Source organism: Crassostrea angulata, chromosome 10, assembly GCF_025612915.1.
Source record: "Crassostrea angulata isolate pt1a10 chromosome 10, ASM2561291v2, whole genome shotgun sequence".
Classification (NCBI taxonomy): Eukaryota; Metazoa; Mollusca; class Bivalvia; order Ostreida; family Ostreidae; genus Magallana; species Magallana angulata.
In genome coordinates this window covers 43951088-43971073 of record NC_069120.1, presented here as the reverse complement: position 1 = coordinate 43971073, position 19986 = coordinate 43951088, and the positions used below count along the sequence as shown (strand labels likewise).

Here is a 19986-nt window from a genome sequence, read left to right as displayed (position 1 = left end):
CCACCCATAAGTATATAGGTATACCTGATGCTGATGATAATGATATATATTATTGGTATTCATCATTAAAGCTGACAAATTTCATTGAGCTGCGTCGCCGAATAGCAAATCGGTGTTTTTGGCATAACAGAAAATCAATCGATTCATTATTGAATGAAAAAAAATAACGTTGCAATGTGCATAATACGGTTAATACCGATGAAAAAAAAAATGTACGGTAAAAAGTCCTTATTTGTATTTGTCTCTAAAAAAAATCAAATTAAAAACGCATTTATTAATGACATAATCTTTTTATGAAATGTCACAAATATATTTGTCACTTGTGATAAAAGAAAAAAGAAGGGGGGTGTTCCACGAATAGGTTTACGTTCGAATTGTTTGAACTCCTGGAAAATATGCAAATATCAACTAATGGCGGACTGGGAAGGATATCCACTCCACGAATGCGTCTTTCACAACGATATCAGGAGATTATCACAGTTGCTGCGTGTAAATGATGTGTCACTTAAAGATATGCACGGTATAATTTTATTTCTTTTCCCATTATTTCAGTTTTATTGCCAGTTGTATTCTTTTTTTTTTGCACACCGGTGTGAAAATCATAATGTCAACATCACCCATTTGTTGACTTTATACGATCCAATCTATTTAAAACTCTTTCGATGCGGGAATGAATTCAGGACACTTCTGATAGTTTTTACTATTGTACTTAAGCTTTGTATAGAGTTAGTATGTACAGCACTGAGGGTGACATTCGATCAACTGTCAATTCCAACATCAGTCTATAACCCCTTGAGAGGACCACTGTCAAGGAAGCAAGAGTTTAACAAAGAACGATCATTTGACATCTTAATAAAAGATCAACTTCTGTCATTTCAAAATAAAAAAATTATTCTTATAAAAGTCTCTGCTCTCTATTATTTCATATAGTCTAATTAATGACAAGGGTCATATTTTGATTTTCCTGGTTCTATATTATAGACAGGCATTAAAGCAGAAGTGAATTTTATTTATGAGTTGTCCTCAAGCATCAAATCTTGCTACTTCCTCCAGATCACCCATTAACATGTGATGAAAATTCAGTTGTATTCAATTATTTTCCTTTCACTTCATCACCTGGCTCTTCAATAATTTGGATGGTACAAATTAATACAATTAATGATGTGTTATGCTTATATATTGAGGCCATTCCCTTGAATGACGTTGAGATAACATATCATGTACATGTTTTATCTTAACATTGTTCACATTGATTCAACCCATCATAAAAGTCAATTAAATACCTCATGTCCTGTAACAATAACAGCTGTTTTTCTTTTGTTTTATAGGGAATACAGCCCTGCACCTGGCTGTTATGCTTGGAAGAAAAGGTGGGTGGCAATGCACCACAGACAGATTATAAAACTTTTAGAGTAACAAATGGACAAACATTGAATGAAAGATTTTCACATAAAACTAAAGAAGTAAAAAAACTGGGAGTTATTGTCAATACAGATAATGATTAGTCATTACTTTCAGCTTATTGTAGAATCTGAATGATAATTTATTGTGACACACACACCACTCAAGTTGTCTAAATAGTTAAAATATTTATGCAATCCCCCCCCCCAAAAAAAAAATTAATGTTGTTATTGAAGTATAAACTAAGAAATTACCCTGGTTAATAGAAAATAAATCTGGCTAAAAAAAAGTAAACAAAATAATATCTGGCTTATCACAAAAATATTGATTTTCTTTTCCATTTCATGGACACACTAGTGCAAAGAATTGTGACTACTAAAGCATGATATCTAGCGTGAGTAGTCTGCCGATACTCGGCCCGAAAGGTCCCAATTTCTTCCTGATTTAATAATGCTTTTATAGCTTTAAGATTCACCCTAGATTTCTAATTCAGATTTCTGACTACTTTTATCAAATTACCTCATATTCCATTTCTATATTCGCATTGCATCATTCCCATTGTTTCCATTTCATCAGCAATAGAAATAATGTGACACACATCAATATTAAAAAAAACCCCAGGAAACCCTTTTTGTTTACATGGTATTCTGGGTGATCTTTTATCGGCATGTAAAGGGAAGAGATGCTTTAATTGGAGTGGCTCAATTCTCTCTTAAATTTAAATGTCATATAACTGCTTATTTCTCTCCCCTTGACCCTGTTTGGCTTATACCTCACATAAAAAGTGTGTGAATAAACGGCCTGTGTATTCAAAATATGACATTTAGTTCACATAGCATATAATGTGAATGACTGATTCCATTCAGACTGCATCCAGTTATTGTTAGCACACGGGGCACCTGTCAGGGTCAAGAATCTCCAGGGCTGGACTCCACTGGCAGAGGCCATCAGTTTTGGAAGCAGACAAACTAGTAAGTTATATTAAACTTCAAGGTTAGCTGGGTTATATTGAAATGATTTGAGATTCATCTTAATATGAATAATATTTTAAATAAGAATTTGAGTTGTTGTATGTGACGCTAATATGATATTATAGTCAATGCTTGTGTGACGTGTTTATGATAATAATGTCAGATTAGCAAAAATGTGAAATTATTTAAACAAAAATTTACATGTAGCTTCATGTTATTGTATAAAACATAGATCCTTTGGTTGACTTTATTAATCTTATGACTGAGAATTTTAATTGGTATTTAGTTTTTACATCTGACAATTATGTATGAAAAGTAGTAAACTGAATTGTTTTTTAACTAGTGTCATTAAAAGAAATGCAGAGATTTCTAGGTTTTTGTTGGACTTTGGTACAATGCAGACTTTTGTGATAGTGAATGACTACTGTTAACAGTTAAGCACTCTTTGTAGTAATGTGTTTGCTGAAAAAACTGAGACAACAATCCAAAGAAACTTTAGAAGAGAGGAGACCAGCCTTGATTCAAGCTCTGAAGGACATAGGAGACTTTTATGTAGAACTCAAGTGGGATTTTCAAAGCTGGGGTATGTAAGCCATTCACTTCTGTCAGTTAAACTATAGAAGAGAATTTTAATGTTATTATGTAACTTCTGATCCTGGCTTTAAAGAGCAAGAACTGAATCATTTGCTTCTGTATAAAAAAGTTTCACTCTTGAAATTTCTTTTAGTTAATATGTATTGTTATAAATCAATGCAACAAAAACTAATTACATTACTTTCTAATGAAATGATGTTTCTGCATTTTTTTGTACAGTGCCTCTAGTATCACGCATACTTCCATCAGACATCTGCAAAATCCACAAGAAAGGGAGTTGTTTGAGGTATTAAACATTTTCCAAATATTTTTACTCTTGTTATCTTGTAGTAAAACTTTCATCATTTTTCTTTTGAACTTTTTCTTCATGATTTATTATGGCACATGCAGGCTGTTGCATTTGTTTTTAATGTTTTGTGTATAGCAGTATATCTTATCAATAAGACATTCATTAAATCCATTCACATGTATTTGTTTTGTCTTCATTTTCCATGTTTTATTCATAAATCCTGTATGAATTTGTGTATTCGTTGGGTCTGAATTTTTGTGTTTTATTGATATATTGGTGTCTTAAATGTGTTTGTTGGGTCTGACCGACAGATTGGACACAACGCTGGTTGATTTCAATGACATGCGCTGGGAGAGGGGCGACATCACCTTCGTGTTTGATGGAGATGCACCCCCCAACAAAGGCCTCACAGTGCTGGACAACAAATCCCACGAATTTCAGAGAATTAGGTCAGAGGTACGGGACACAACACTCAAATAATACTTACATTCTGAAAAATTATTCTTATATAAATGCATTTTTAAAAGTAAGAAAAAAATTTTTAACCAGTTTTATATTTTAACAGTTTTGATATTTTAATGGGAGGCTTATAAGTACCGTTGAATTATTTTTATTCGTGGGGGCCAATGTTCGTGGGTAGCGAAATTTTTTCTGGTTCGTGGGGACGTGATCTCATTGGTAGCAAGTTTGAGATAATTTTAATACCGGTAAATATTAAACAAATGCTTGTATATACATTCGTGGGCAAGGGTTATCCACGAAAACGAACATTGGTCCTCTACAAACAATGATGATTCCACAGTACATGTACTAGTATGTAGTTTGACCGTGACAATTTTTTTTTAACAAAAAGGAACTTCAGCAGGATCTAGCTGACACTTTGATGTAGCTGTCAGAGAGTTATATTTTTATTCTTTTGATATTTTCAATAGTCAGAAAAAATTGCAGAAGTTATATTATATATCTTAACAAATTAATTTACATGGAGTGTGTTGACGTGAAATGGAAGGTCCATACCACTGCTAATTGATGTGTATTAACCTCAGTGTTTAGAATTCTCCGATATCTTGTTGGTATATTCTCAATCCCATTCATAATACATGTAATAAAATTTGACTGTATTTTACTTTCCATTTTTGAAGGAATCGGAGCAGGAACTAGAGGATGAGGTGGACATTCTGATGAGTAGTGATATCATGGCCGCCCAGATGTCCACAAAGAGCATCACCTTCTCCCGGGCTCAGAGTGGCTGGTTGTTCAGAGAGGACAAAACAGTAAATACAGTTATCAGTTATTTGTTACACTGTTTTTTTTATTTATATCCCAAAACAAATACATGTATACCAAATCTTGACTTTCAGACAGTTGGAAATTTTTTGTTTCAAGTTAATTTGTTCATACATTTTAGGAGAGGGTGGGAGAATTTGAGGCTGATTTCTATGCAGTGAATGGTCTGATTCTGGATTCCAGAAAAAGGTATATTGTGATTCTTTAATTTTTATAAAGTAAAAAATGTTCAGCAAACATTCATTTTTAGAGCAGTAAGTAAATGTGGGTTATGTTAATATATCCCTGATCAGTGATATGGTATTAATAAAGTATGTAGCATTCATCCTTAGAACTCCTTTTTCATCGCCACTCACCATTTTTGGTTTTCTAAATTCAGATATATATACTGAATGTATGACTATATATATCAATGGAATTTATAGGGCTAAATTTTTCTAGATTTTATAGGTACTCTGGACCAATAAATTTTTATCTTCAACTAATTTGAAACATAGTCTTTGTTCATTTCCTGTACAAACTAATCCACAAAATTATGTCCCCATGAATCTGTGAAATCTGTGAAATCCATGAGATTTGGCTCCCATCAATATGAATGATTCCTAATGATGAATTAATAAGAATAACAAAAAGACATTTCTTTAGTTGAAACTTGAAAGAGATGGAATGGGTTTAAGCTAAATTTTTAAAGCTTTTGAATATTTATTTCACATAAATCATGTTAATTTACAAATTTATATTTGAAATTGACCACCTTCACTCACTCCCCTACCCAATTTTTAAAAATTAAGCCCATTAAGTACTGAGCATAGAACAACTTTGATTGATTTTATTCTTTGTTGTAGGAGGGAGCATCTTAGTCCTGACGACATCCAGAAAAATAAAGCTATCATGGAGAATTTAACCAAAGGAAACTGGAATGACTGCGAGGTAGGTGCATTGAGGCATGTAGTACATGACTAAAAGTAGAAGTTCCTGTATATGTACTAAGATTGTAATACATTTATATGGATCTCGGGTTGACAGTTTCAGAGAAGACCCTCATTGCCTGTCCCCGAGGAAAGCAGTGTTACATGGGAGGAGTACATCGCTGAACCTGCAGGCAGCCCCCCCTGTCTGGGGCGACCTTGGGTTGCTAAGGGAAACACAAAGTCCTTCAAAGCAACTGTGGCTATGGTAATGTGTTGTTGATTCATGTTCGTCAATCTCTGCCTCTCTCAAATATCTCTCTTGAATATTGAAATATCTAAAATGATGAAATAATTATGCAAAATGAGTATATTGTATTAATATTAAGATTTTCTTTTTTAGAGTAAGAATTTTCCAATGTCAATTGATGTGTAAGTAATTTTTTTATCGATTCTTCAAGTTTTTCCTTTATGAAGATGATATAAATTATTGTAAAATAATGTACAACTAATGATAGCATAAGTATACTGATAGTTAATATGAAAGCAGCCTTTTTACTGAAAAACCTACCTGGATTTCTTTGTAGACTGCTGGATGTTTTAGAAGTTATTGCGCCTTTTAAACAATTTCAAAAATTGAGAGAATTTATGACAACCAAACTACCTGATGGCTTTCCTGTGAAAATAGGTAACTATACTTGCGTAACTGTCCTAGGTGTCCTTTTAGCTGTTTTATACTGGATAGAAAAAAAATCATCATCTTTAATGTATTGTACCAAATATGCTGTAAAAGTATATTGTTTAATAAATAGTTATGTTGTATATTAAATGAAGTACTTTTCAACAATATTTTTTAATATTTAGTGCAATATACATGTACAATATGGTTTTGTACAAGATGTACTGCATTTCTTCGTTTCTCCTAGAAATCCCAGTATTCCCTACAGTGACTGCCAAGGTCACCTTCACCTCTTTTGATTGGCGGGATGACATAGACGACGCCATGTTCGTAGTTCCGCCAAATTATCGCGAAAATCCAAACAGGTTCCCGGATTTATGACAGATGATGGACATTAGTATCATGGACATAGTCTCAAGTGTCAGAAATGTGATAATAGTCCAGGAGGACCCGGAAAATCCAGGGGAGGGGTACCTAGAACTAGCGGTGGGGATGGAGGTCCCCCTGACTAATCTGGGCATCTGTAGTACAGAAATGACACTGCTTTTTTAGAGTGTGGAAAAAACTTTCTTCTGAGTACATCTATCTTGAAATTATCTTTCTTTGTCATGATAATGAAATACTAGTTCAAAATGCATGCTTGAAGGTTATTTTGGATTCCTGAACTGCATTTTACAAAAGAACTTACAACAAAGTCGTAAATATTTTCAGTCTTATGAAATGATATTTATTGAACAAAACTTAAACAAACCATATTTAAACAACTACTCTGATGTCCATAATTATATTTTACAGCCATGAGAATAAAATATTGATTAGTTTGTGATTAATTAACATTCATTAATTTGGTCCTAAGTTCTTTTGTAAAACGCAGCCCTGAAATATATCCTAAACATCTTAAAATTGTTGAGTTTTTTAATACAAGTGACGACCTATACTTAATCAACAGTGTAAATTAGGTGAATTAAAGATGATAATTAGAAAAGGAATTTCTTTATCAGGGTTGGAACCAACATCATATAAGGTAAATATTTAACAACTGAAGACAGAAAATTATATACATTACAAAGGGATAATAGTTTTATACTTTATACAGGGAAATATTTGCCCCCTTGTTATTTTCGCCTTCGTTGTCAGTGAGCAAATTCAAGACTGGGCAAATTTCAGTGTCTCAAATTATGTCTCTTTAAACTCAACTGTGACTGGGCAAATTCAAGACGGAGCAAAAAATAACCCTGTATACAGTATGGCTATTTCTGTTCTTGCAGGAAGGATAAATACAAAGTGTATACTTTGAACCAAGCAACCTGATTTGGAAGTCAAAGTCAAACTGAAAGTATGTTTGGAAGGTCATTTTATTTGATTCATGTAATTTCCTTTTTTAGTACAAACATTTATGGAAATGCATATATTTAAACAGGAAATTGATTGCTCATAAACAAGTATTTCAATGATTAAATGTCTGTCCCATGAAATTGATGAGATTTAGTATTTATTTGCACTTTATGGCATTTAAGATAGCTAGTACTTAGTATGTTTAGGAGAGAGAGAGAGAGAGAGAGGAATTTTACAGTACTGAAAAGGCTACTTAAATTTGCAGTGCTCTGTTGAATGAATAAGGTTGTTTGCCTGTTTGCTGAGATCCATATTTCTATTGCTTGTTGTGATAAATCTTGTTGTCTGTACATTTTTAGTTCAGTGAGTATTGTGGTTTTCATGTTAGCTGACTTCCAATAGCAAGCCTTGGGTAGTATACTGCCATTCCTAATTAGTTATTGTCTTTGTCTAGTCACAGAAATAATATTCCAAGAGAAAGCGTTATTTATTGAATTTTAAGATTTCGTGATATTGGTTACATTGTGTAGTTGACAACAAACAAGAATGTATTTCTCTTTTTTATCAGGATCCCTATTTTTCAGGGGGTTTTTTTTTGGGGGGGGGGGGTTTGACAAAGAAAATATTTCAAACATCGGAGGCCAAATGTAATACATTTGCAAAATGGAAGGTCACGTTTTAAATTTTATTTTAATCAGAAGTGGTTTTGCACGTCTGGATTTTGTCTGAGGAAATCATGTTTCCTGTTTCAATTGATAATGTTTAACCCCAGGAAGAAAAAAAAAAGTTAAATATGTTCTTGATATATCATTTAATTTAATTACACAGTGTTGAACATAGAATATATAGCTGTTGTATTGAGATTTTGTCAGTGGCAGGGTTTCAGGAAACCAAATTTAGAATACTACCCTGCTGCAAACAATTTATTATGTAATTATTGAGTGCTTATACTCTGAATGCATTCCATATTGAACTGTTTATCTTAAGAAAAGCAACACAAACAATTCTAGTCATATGAAGTTGAATTTGAATCCAGTGTGGTGTGTGTATATGTAATACACGGGTTTCTGTGATTTTTTGTTGCTTTATTGATGATGCAGTAGCATTCTTAATTTGTGTATCTATCTTCTGACAATATATTTGCCTTTGTCTTTGTATTTTGAAGCTGTGCTAGATTTGTATCAATTGATAGAGAGTTATTAAGGTTTTCTGTGAGGCTGTAATCTTATTGTCATCAATCAAATTATATACATATCCTGTTGTAGATTTGCAGGGTCTTCATCGCTACAACACTGATGCTCATAGTTGTTAGTGTCGAAATTGCACACCTGTTTCTGAGACCGAATAATGCATATTTGCTGTCTATACATTTTTTCTTGTGTTGTAAAGCATTTCTGTTTTGTTTACCATAAAATGATAAGATTTTTATAGCTGTGAATAAAATCATCATCACCATCATTATTTCATGGTTTTTTTTTCTCTCTGACCACCCCCAAGATAACTCCATTTACTGTGAAGTATCTTTCATCACCACTATAGCCCAGACGGTTAGCGCTTCATTCGCATTCAGAAGGTTGGAACAACAGTTACTTCTTCCTCAAACTGAAGTCAATTAAAATACATGTAGAATGTTAGTTAACCCATGAAACCTTCTCCAAATAAGCGTGGAATATTGGAATTGTGATGTAGTCTTGGTCATTCTAATTTCTAACCCATTCCTAGGTCTCGCTTTGAGGTAGGGTTGGGGTGGATAAAGAACTTGTACTGTTTAATGACCCAGAGCACTGAACACTGACCAACAAATGAAGTCTTTCACTGGTGACGTTCATTATATACTATATAAATAGTGCCTGTTTGGGAGGGTAACTGTTGAAATTGACAATGGTTGTCTCGGGATGTCAATTTCAACAGTTACCCTCCCAAACAGGCACTATTTATTTTATTATATTGAATGTTAAAGAGAATTTTACTGCTTTTATATAGAAAGCAGAATTCTAGAATTCTACGACGAACCGTACGCGCATCTTTTACGCGCATGTAATAATTCGTTTTGTTATACTTACATGTTAAATACTGAAATCTGATTGGTTTTTACGCAGTTCATAATCTGTTCTATTACCCTCAGCGTTAACAACGCAATTAGCAACGGGTAACATTACGAATTATTACCTAATCAAAGGGATTTTGATGTTTTATTACATATTAAATATTTGCGTCTATTTTGAACTGCCGGTCAATAGACTGCGATCTATTAGACCGCCGGTCAATAGTCTTCGATCTATTGGAGCGCCGGTCAATAGACTGCGATCTATTGACCGCCGGTCAATAGACTGCGATCTATTGGACCGGCAACGTATTTCAGAACGCTGGTATGTTAATGTTACATCCTTTCGATAGTTCTCATGGAATGTATATTCCTTTACATAGACGCTGTTTTTAGTACTTGGTGAAACCAAATTCAATGTTATCAAAATGGAGTATCAAATAAGCAATAGTTTTAAAGCCTGATATAAGGTAAAAGACTACATGTATTTAAAATCTAATAGGTTGAAGATTCCCCCTTCTTTGTGTAAACTATTAAATTGAGATGTTGTAATGCATGCAACAGGTTTTGTGCATGTAAAAGATGGAAAAAAAATCTTAGTATATTGCATAATGGCACGAAAATCATCTGCAATATGCAAATCGTAAGTCCCGAAAAATAAAAAAGGAATTAGGTAATAAAACAATTATTTAACGCTTGAACAGTCAATAGACCAGAATTTTTTCCCTTGGTGCAGGGAACAGCTCAGTATGATCTATTGCCCTCGGCCGTTGGCCTCGGGCAATAGATCATACTGAGCTGTTCCCTGCACCTCGGGAAAAATATTCTGGTCTATTGACTGCTAAAGCATTAAATAATTGTATAGTGTTACCCGTTGCCAAGTGTGTTGCTAGCGCGGAGGGTAATAGAACGGATTACCAACTGCGTCTAAACCAATCAGATTTCAGTATTGAACATGAAAGTGTAATAATAGTACTTGTATGCTGGAAGTTTCTACAAGGATTTCATTTCTCAAATCGATGGTTCTGCAATAAGCTGAACCGACAAAAGCATTCACGTGGCATCCAAAGGGGGGGGGGGGGGGGGGCAGCCACCCATTTTTCATTTTATTTAATTCTGGATGAGTTAACCACCGCTCCCCCACTTTTTAAAGGTGCAGGTAGAAAAAAAAATTAACGAAATTAATCTTCTCTTCATGCCTGAGATCCATCCATGTCATTGATTCTCTGACAGCGACCGTAAGGTTTTCAGGGTCGAAACCAATTATAACCAACAAATGGGACAATAAGTAAAGGGATAGGAAGTTAATATTAAATGAAAAAAATATATATGTACGAAAAGCCCACCAAAAAGTGGGCTTTCTGAACGGTCGTGTCAGCATGTAGCTCCATCATGCACGATACGGGTAGCCTTTTCTACGAATTATCTAAATAAGATATTTTTGGAAAAGGCGGGGGGTTGAAAGCGGTGGAGCAAGTCTTAGTTCAAAATGCGGTTGCTGATATTAGCGATGGTTTTCAATTTTAAAACATGATACATGTATTCATTACACACAAACAGTACAATTCTCATTTACCTTCAAGATTCAAAAACTGACAGGGAAGGAAATGTGGCGACAAAAATCATAAGTATGCAATTTATTCGCACATGTTTATGTGCAAGATAAACCTCTGTAACAGCCGATCCCATTGTGCGACGAACCTTTTGTTTTATACATTGTATATTTACAGGGACATTATTGTTCTTCGTTAAAAGATAAAAAAAATATCCGTACGATTTCAAAACTTCCTCAAACAATTCTTTAAGTAAGCTTATCTTTAGTAATTTCTTATCACCATGTTGTAAATTTTGAATTAAACGGTAGGCAGTAAATACAAAATTTACACCTTGACAACAGTTGTAATGGTGTAAATTTTGAAATATTCGGATTATAATATTCAAATATTTCATTTTCTTCTGATTTTTCTTTTAATTCTATTGTTTTAATTTCTCCATAAAGAATAAGACTTGGATCATTTGTCTTTTATTGCCTACGCCACGATTCGCTGTAATATGATGCGGGTTTTCATACTTAAAAAGTCTTTTTATTTTAATTTACTAAAACGGTTTTAAAAAAATAATAATTTGTACCGATAGTTTGATTATTTTTCTTTGAAATACAGATACCCTTTACTCATTTCATGCGATTTCTCAATGAACCAATTATATTGTATAGCTACGGTAGAAATCCAAATACATTCAAGAGGCTGTATCGATGGTCAACAAACTAGCCAAAAGATCTTTTTAAAATTCTAAGATACGAATCGTTCAGCCATTTTTTGATATTAAAAGTAAAGAAAAAAAAAACAACAATTACATGTACCTGTCAACATCTTGGTGATTGAGATGTGTGACGATCCCGTCATCAGGTGGATCCTTCTCTCTCGGTTGTTTTGGCGCTGTCCACGACAACCTCCAGAGGTGCACCGACTGGGGTGATCAGCTCCCAGCCCGGGACCATCCTGCTATCCGCTTGTGTTCTGATCTTACATGCACAGCTGTCTCTCACTGTTTCCTCCCACTGCACCTCTCTTCTTCCCCACAACCACAGCGATGCCATTTCTGCTTCTCTGCTTAGTCGCCGTTTGAGCTGTCTTCCCTCCAACTCAATAACCCCCGAATATGACTCTCAGGGAATTGTCAAACAAAGCCCCGCACGCCAACCTCTACTGGAAAACACCATAGCCTCCACCCACTCTCCTAAAAATCTGCCACCAGCTCCTGGTATTTCCACATTTAATTCCGCTCATGTGCATCTTCTAATCTCTCACCCCAAGGAACTGTCTGCTGCACTATAATGACAGGCCTACTTGACGGAGACCAGATCACTACGTCAGGTCACTTGTTGGTGGATGCTGCCTCCGTTGGGAATTGCATTCTGGTCTTCAGGTCAGCTCGCATTTGCTAATCTCCTGCCGTGCCAAGAAGTCCTCTGCCCTCCCCAGTGCTGCCTATCGTCTCCCTCTCTCCTGCTCTAACAAAGTTGATGAACTTGAGCCGCTTGTCCTTTGGTGGTGGTCTCTTTCTGGCTTTTTCCAGAGAGCCTGCAAGTACCCAAAGTATCTGGTCATTCCGCCATGTATACCCGCCTTCATATTTTACCATTTAAAGCAATATGAGCTGCAGTTTTTATGTTGATTTTTTTTTACGAAAATGTTATTGTCTACTAAAATGACAAAAAGTATCATGGTTTTTGAATTTCTGTTAGCCATATTTTTGTGTAAAAGGTCGTTAAGAAGCCTTACTTGGAGCAAAAATCAATTTATACATAATTGATAATTTTCAAAATAGACCATTACTGCATATAGCATTATTCCTCGCATAATCATGAAATAATAAACCTCTATCTGCTCGAAATTGAACCACCTGAGCCCTTCATCTTTGTACAGTAAAACATCACATAACAAATAGGTATGTTGCACTCTGCCACTTTTGTGACTTTATTGTTTAACCAAATTTGGTTTGAAATAATCAGGAAAATGACAAGAGATGATTATATAACAATAATTAATAAGTTCATAAATTTAATCATAAAATTATGAATATTTCATTCTTTATGCCATAATATTTTACAACTAAAATAATCCATAACTCCCATTACTGATGTAATCAATGATGTGATTGATTAGATAATTTATGCAAAACATAATCCTTGTGGTCTGAAAGCGCCATGTACTTGATTAATTCTAATTAAATCAAGTTCAGACCTCAAAATGACAAAAAATATCATGGTTTTTGAATTTCTGTTAGCCATGTTTTTGTGTAAAAGGTCGTTCAGAAGCCTTAATTGGAGCAAAATTTCATTTTTGTTGTCCTGTACAAAAATTGATCGGCTATATATTCCTTAGAAGAGAAATCTTTCTTCCTAAAAAAAAAATAATGAATTTTCAAATTTTACCTATCATAAAACTTTAAGTTACACGTAGACTTTATCATACTAGCAGAATTTTGCAGCAAAGTAAAATTCTAAAAAAAAAAATACAGCTCATATTGCTTTAAATTTGGGTGTTTTATTATATTTTGATAAGAGGCTCTTCTTTTAAAGGGAATCAATACAGCCTTTAAAAAGGCCCAACCGTCGAACCCTCTTAATTTCTATACTGTTAAAACTAATGTTGAAACACTCTTTTCACAAAGGAAATGTTTAAATTTAATGAACTATTTTCTCAATGAATTTTCAAAAATCTTACATTTGTTTTTTTTCATACGCAAAACTAGTTTGACAATTCAAATAATATACAATGTACTTATTTCTTCATTATTCTTTGATTCTCGGAATAGAATAATTGGACATAAAGTGGGAGCACTAACAAAAAAATAAAAATAGGAAAAATAGTAAATGTGCGCTCAAATTGGATCGCAATTATGTTCCTGGATATTTCGGTGCCTCTGACTGTGGCAGTGTTCAAAAACAACTTTGTACAGACACGGAGACCCATATTTGCTAGTCCGAACAAAAACTTGGCAAGCAAAGACGGATACCTATTTCACACGCCACCTTGGGTATAAGAACCATTTTAACAAGAGCTTGGTCTTTGGGTAGTTGTGTCTAACAGCGATGTGACGTAGGCATGTCTATTTCATTGCTGGCCAGTCATGGCTCTTGAAATCAACAGGACTTGTCTGGCCTTTAAGCAAAGACTACGCAATCGGTGCATATTTCGCTTGAAACCAGCGTCATTTTAATTTGTTTTGACGCAAGAAATAGATATTTACATCCTACTGAAAGTCCAAGGCCTTGTTAAAATGGTTCTAGTTAGCCCGCTGCTCTTAAATTTAAATGATTCTGGGAAATTATTTCAACGGTGACAATCTACCCAGTATCATTCCCACTAAACAGACAAACCAGTCTTGGATTTTTCTCCATGGAATCTTCTTATATTTGGAAGGTCAATTTTGACGCAACGACTTTCCGAAAAGACACTAGTTTTTAAGCGGTATATGGAACAAAAACTCGCAAAACATTGCCAAGCACTTGAGATTATTCAAAAAGTATTTAGAATGCAATCGAAAATGGTGGCGTGGGCGGTCAGTCATTGTCACACTCTGTCCAAACGTGAAAATTACGTCACCAGTCTCCAGAAGTACGTTGCCGTTGATATTTTCGGGAAATGTGGACATTTTTATTGCGTTTGATTATACCACAGAAAAGTTGTTCAATTTCCTTTTTCACGACCTGGCAATGATTCCGGTAATCAATGGTCCCCAAAACCCTCATGACTGCATTATCCTAGCGGAACTTGCATTAACGCTCTTTATTTTTTGTCCCCAGTCATTGATAAATGGCTAAATCGTTGTCTTCTGTCTAAATAAACCTAAATACGAATTCGGGAAACGCATACGTTAGAAATGAGAATCAGCGAGTTAAGGATGGCGAGTGAACTATATAGCGACATCTTCCAGATATAGATACATGTAATTATATGTTTTCTGTAATTACTGTAAATTTGGTTAGTTCAGGGTTTCCAGACCCTGACATCGAGTAAAAGCTGCTGTTGTTTAAAAAATGGTGCATTTCTTTTTTGCCGTGCTATAAAAGTGTCACTAGTTGTATTTTACGTAATGTTCTGAAGTGGAGTACAAGTATTCGTCGGCAGAACAAATGAGTGCTTGTTCAAATACATCCCTTTCGTTGAAACTGCAATTAACAACAATCTAATTCCAGCCATTGGCGATTTAAGCTGCTATGCAACAGCCTGCTTTATCCAGTTTCGTGCTCTCAATTTGGCGAAGTATGTATTTACGTGATATACAAGTATGTAAGTATTTAAATTCATAAATCCAATTTAAAAAGTATTATTTTATATACATGTATGTAAGAAACGTTCGAGAACTAATTTGCTTGTGATGAAATTTATAAAGTTTCTTCTTAATATCTGGATATCTATGTTATTTAGAACCATTTTAACAGGAGCTTGGACTTTTGCTAGTTGGGTGAAACAGCAATTTGACATAGGCCTGTCTATTTTATTGCTGGCCACTCTGCCATGGCTCTTTGAAATCAACACGATTCGCCTGGCTTTTGACCTAAAACTACCCAATCTGTGTATATTTCACATGAAACCAGCATCATTTTAAATTTGTTTTGACGCAAGAAAAAGATAGTTACATATTAATGAATGTCCAAGGTCTTGTTAAAATAGTTCTACGTGTCTATTCAGCAGTAATCAGAGATTGATTTTGACAGAACTTTTCTATATACTCACAAAGTAACACAGATACATAATTCGAATTTTATTTATTCCATGCGGTTGTGAAGCATCCCACCCCACTGTACATTGAACGAATTGTTGGATAGAATTCCTCAGCCTTTTGATTCTTTTCAGATAGAACTCATGTTGAAACATTTTTAACTCAAATGTATTATTTCCAACCACTATTTTTCTCAATGAAACATTTTTTTTTTCATAATCTAAAACTCGCGTGTGACGTTTAATTTAATTACAATATCTTCATAAATGTCTTATTATTCCAGGAATAGGATAATAAAAGTCTCAATTTAAAGCATAAGGCGTTCCAATGCCAAAAAAATAGACACAGAAAATGGTAAATGTGCGCTCATATCGGACTACGGTGATGTTCCTGGGTATTTTAGTGCTTCTTACTGTGACAGTGTTCAGAAACAACTGCAAACAGTTACACAAAAACTTATATTCGCGAATTAATGGTCCGATTCCAACAAAAACCCTGGCAAGCAAAGATGACGGATACCGGCACCTAATTCACACAGGTCACGATCCGCATGTCCAGATCTTGTTTAACAACATGCCATCTTGGATGTCGATTAACCCGCTGACATTGAATTCATCATCTTGTTCTCTCCATCTTAAAAGTCCATGCATTATAAAAACCGGAAAAAGAAATTTCGAAGAATTTCGAGGAGTCATTTTTTACGGTGACAATCTACCCAGTACCATTCCCGTAAAACAGACAAACCAGTCTTGGATTTTTTTCTCTATTGAATCTCCTTATTTATATCAAATTCAATCAAAATGGAAGTTCAAATTTGACGCAACAATGACTTTTCGTAAAGACTCTAGTTTTCCTGTGGTGTATGGAACAATAACTCGCAGAACATCGCCAAGAACTCGAGATTATACAAAAATATTCAGAATGAAAACAAAAATGGTGGCGTGGGCGGTCAGTAATTGTCACACTCCGTCCAAACGTGAAAATTACGTCACCAGTCTCCAGAAGTACGTTACCGTTGATATTTTCGGGAAATGTGGTCATTTGTCTTGCGGTGTGCGTTCAGCTGGAGTTACAGATTGCCATTTCAAATTCGCCAAAGATTACAAATTCTACTTGACTTTCGAGAACTCCATTTGCAAGGATTATACCACAGAAAAGTTGTTCAATTTCTTCTTTCACGACCTGGCAATGATTCCGGTAATCAATGGTCCCCCAAACGCGCATGAATACATTCCTAGAGGAACATATATCAACGCTCTAGATTTTTCGTCCCCGGTTGAACTTGCACGTGAGCTTCACAGGATAGGATCAAACGAAACCCTTTATGTGCAATATCTGAGAGAAAAGGATAAATATGGCGCCAAACATTTCAATTGGAAGGATGCTTTATGTCCTCTGTGTAAAACCCTTCAAACCAATCCTCCTTTAAATAACACCATACCAGACATTGATAAATGGCTAAAACGTTGTCGTTCTTTCTGAATTGATACAGCTATTTTGATAATAGCTTTAGAAGTTACGAATTTCCCTTATTTTTCATTATGATATTTGATGATGCATACCAAGACATTAATTAACGAATTTCCGCTTTCTGCCACAGTTTTCGGAGGGATTTATGTGGAACGATTCACCATTTTGCTCATCTTCGCTAGCCAAGGGTTTTCGGTCCACTTTGCTCCCCATTATGGGGAGCAAAGTGGACCGAAAACCCTTGGCTAGCGAAGATGCATTTTGCTATTATGTAGGAACAATTGCCGATTGATTTAAGTTGGCATCTGAAATGCTAGTTATGTCATTCATCTGAAAGCCACTTGGATATAAAGATGGGGACCTAAAATATTCATTTATCTTATTTGTGACCAATGTCGCATGCCATTTTTTGGAAATATAGGGCCCCGAACAGAAATGATAATTTTCCTGTAATTATTGCTAAAAATTGGCATGGAAATTTATTAAGTCAAACAAATATTTAAAGTTTGAACTATTATTTAACTATGATTTCAATACAGTATGAAGTTAAACATATGTAGTGACTATAAAAGTAATATTTAAGTCAAAGTTTAATTATAACGCAGATAAAAAAAATATTAGTAGTGCCATCTTTCCAAAACTTTGCATACAAGTAGACCTACACTTGATGTCTCGGGTATAATTAAAAATAGAAGGAGTCACATCTAAAAAAAAATTGAGATATGGCAAGAAATAAGCTATTATAGGCAAAAATTGGAGGGTTTTTTTTCTTGACATCTGTGAAATATAAGCTGTTCAAATATGTTTTTCAGAACAACTTGAATATATCGTAATACACAAACTATAAGGAAGTTTGGTCTGCGCTAAAAATTAAGAACATAAAGTAACAGTACTCTAAAACTATTGAGTTATTAAAATTGTTCATTTTCTTCTTGAAAACCTTCCGTCACAGAATAAAGTACCTTACTAAACTCTGTAGATATGTTATTTTCTTTAAACAATTTTATTAATATGGATTAGTTGTTCTTGTAAAATATAAATATACAAATGGAATTGATATATGATGCAGAATATTTAGACTAGAGATGACATAAAATAGTTACTCAAAAAGAGAGGAAGGAACCTCTTAAGTTTTTTGAGTGTTTTATTTACGAAAGACGAATAGGGCCACATAAAAAAATATTTTTATCTCGTAATAACGAGATCTTTTCTCGTAATCTCGTAATTTTTTCTTTCCCAAAATTGTGACATAATCTTTAAGTCATGAATTCGAATCCCATGCACTGGAGATTATATAATTTTTATAATTCAAAATAATTCTTAATCATATTTTAGTCAAATATTACAAAATTTGAAAACTCTTAACCGGTGAAAGTAGTTCGGTTACAATGTACTTTTATCCACAATAATATCGTCCCATGCCACCCTAATTTAATGGTACGTATATACCGGTATTCAATTTAACGCATGTATTTTCAAATTTTCAAACAGCCTTAAAAAGAAAGGTGCATGTACTTAATTAAAAAAAATGGATGATGGAAAACAATGGAGAAACACGTTTAATGGTATTATTTATATCATTTATTCTAGCTGTGTGACAATAACACTTGTAGATTTTCTTCCTTTGCATGATTACGTGAATTAAAAAAATGCCGAAAACCTATTTACCTACTTTGTGTTCATTAATTGTAAAACAAAGCTATGGCAACCTTCATTTACTTAAATTGCATATAATGCATAGGCACGCAGCAAGATGCTATGGCATTGTTTTATAGAGGGAGTTCATCAGGGTCGCCTCCACAAACACTTGTTTCTGTTATAAAAAAAATCACCCTATATAGTTCATGTTATTTGTTATAGCTCTATGAGAAGAAAAAATGGGACATATCGCACTGCAATTCTCTCACCAGAGGTCGTGCTACACAGGCTTTGAAGCTTGTGTAGCACGACCTCTGGTGAGAGAATGATCGCATTGCAAGTTAAATGATTCTAAAAAAAATGTTCATAAATGATTTGTTCTTCCAGATAAATTATACGGCTAATAAAAGTGAGTTGGCTAATCATTATTCTCTTCTCTTCAAACAGTCTTTAAACGATTTTATGAGACATCAGCTTTTTTTTACGGAATTTCTCCATTTTATTATTTTTTGGCCTTTTTGGACTCTATGGAAAAGTAGTAAGACGATGTATGCGCTGAGCTACACATATCGTTATACATAATTTTACAAGTCATAAAAACTCCATGTTGAGAGGTGTCCCTCCTCACCCATTCCTCGCCTCAAAGTTTATGACATTTCTTTTCAAGAACACTAGCTGATATTTAGTGATTACTAGTATCCGTTGTCTGTTCTTAAGTGCATTTTTGTTCACACTTTTGACACCTGGAAACCCTGAACCAATTTTAACCATATTTGGCACAGATCATCCTTGGTAAAATTCTTAACCCGCAGTTCTACAACCAATTGGAGTACAGAGATGGTGAAATAATTTTACATCTTAACAGATAGGGGAAAACCTTAAAAAAAATCATCTTCCAAATAATTACAGCACAGTAAATAGTCTCCAGCCCAAGATATAGTGATCAGCTGCTCGATCCAGGCCAATATATTTTTTTTTCATCAGAATAAATCGGAGAATGCGGAAAAAAGTTGTTGAATCGTTTAATATATGGGACTGTGTTTTTTTTTTTTTTACAAATATGAAAGAAATAAATTTTTTTAGTAAAGAAACTCCGTTTCTCATGTAAGCGATGCGGCTTATGAGACTCTTGGTGTTTT

General features: G+C 34.3%; 2 protein-coding genes and 1 long non-coding RNA gene across 5 annotated transcripts; 2 read left to right on the top strand and 1 right to left on the bottom strand.

Moving 5' to 3' along the window:
• Nucleotides 1-391: 391 nt before the first annotated feature.
• Nucleotides 392-8925, top strand: LOC128165539 (ankyrin repeat domain-containing protein 13C-B-like). Its single transcript, XM_052830178.1, has 13 exons — nt 392-520; nt 1329-1370; nt 2268-2372; nt 2824-2955; nt 3186-3252; nt 3567-3711; nt 4398-4529; nt 4664-4731; nt 5388-5472; nt 5569-5718; nt 5854-5882; nt 6038-6138; nt 6377-8925. The coding sequence occupies exons 1-13, from the start codon at nt 412-414 to the stop codon at nt 6508-6510; spliced, it is 1299 nt and encodes a 432-aa protein (XP_052686138.1). The 5' UTR covers nt 392-411; the 3' UTR covers nt 6511-8925.
• LOC128165541 (uncharacterized) lies at nt 5672-12176 on the bottom strand. Its single transcript, XR_008241066.1, has 3 exons — nt 11871-12176; nt 6022-6187; nt 5672-5788 (listed from the first exon to the last, which is right to left on the bottom strand). It is a non-coding gene; the product is annotated as an uncharacterized LOC128165541 (long non-coding RNA).
• On the top strand, nt 11196-17389 carry LOC128165540 (alpha-(1,3)-fucosyltransferase fut-1-like). Of its 3 annotated transcripts, none has more exons than XM_052830182.1 (3): nt 11196-11313; nt 15213-15279; nt 16023-17389. In XM_052830182.1, the coding sequence occupies exon 3, from the start codon at nt 16091-16093 to the stop codon at nt 17219-17221; it is 1131 nt and encodes a 376-aa protein (XP_052686142.1). In that variant the 5' UTR covers nt 11196-11313; nt 15213-15279; nt 16023-16090; the 3' UTR covers nt 17222-17389. The 3 variants fall into 3 exon arrangements, with proteins under 3 accessions (XP_052686142.1, XP_052686141.1, XP_052686139.1); XM_052830181.1 differs by having other exon boundaries at nt 15213-15302; XM_052830179.1 differs by having other exon boundaries at nt 15213-15306.
• Nucleotides 17390-19986: the final 2597 nt, after the last annotated feature.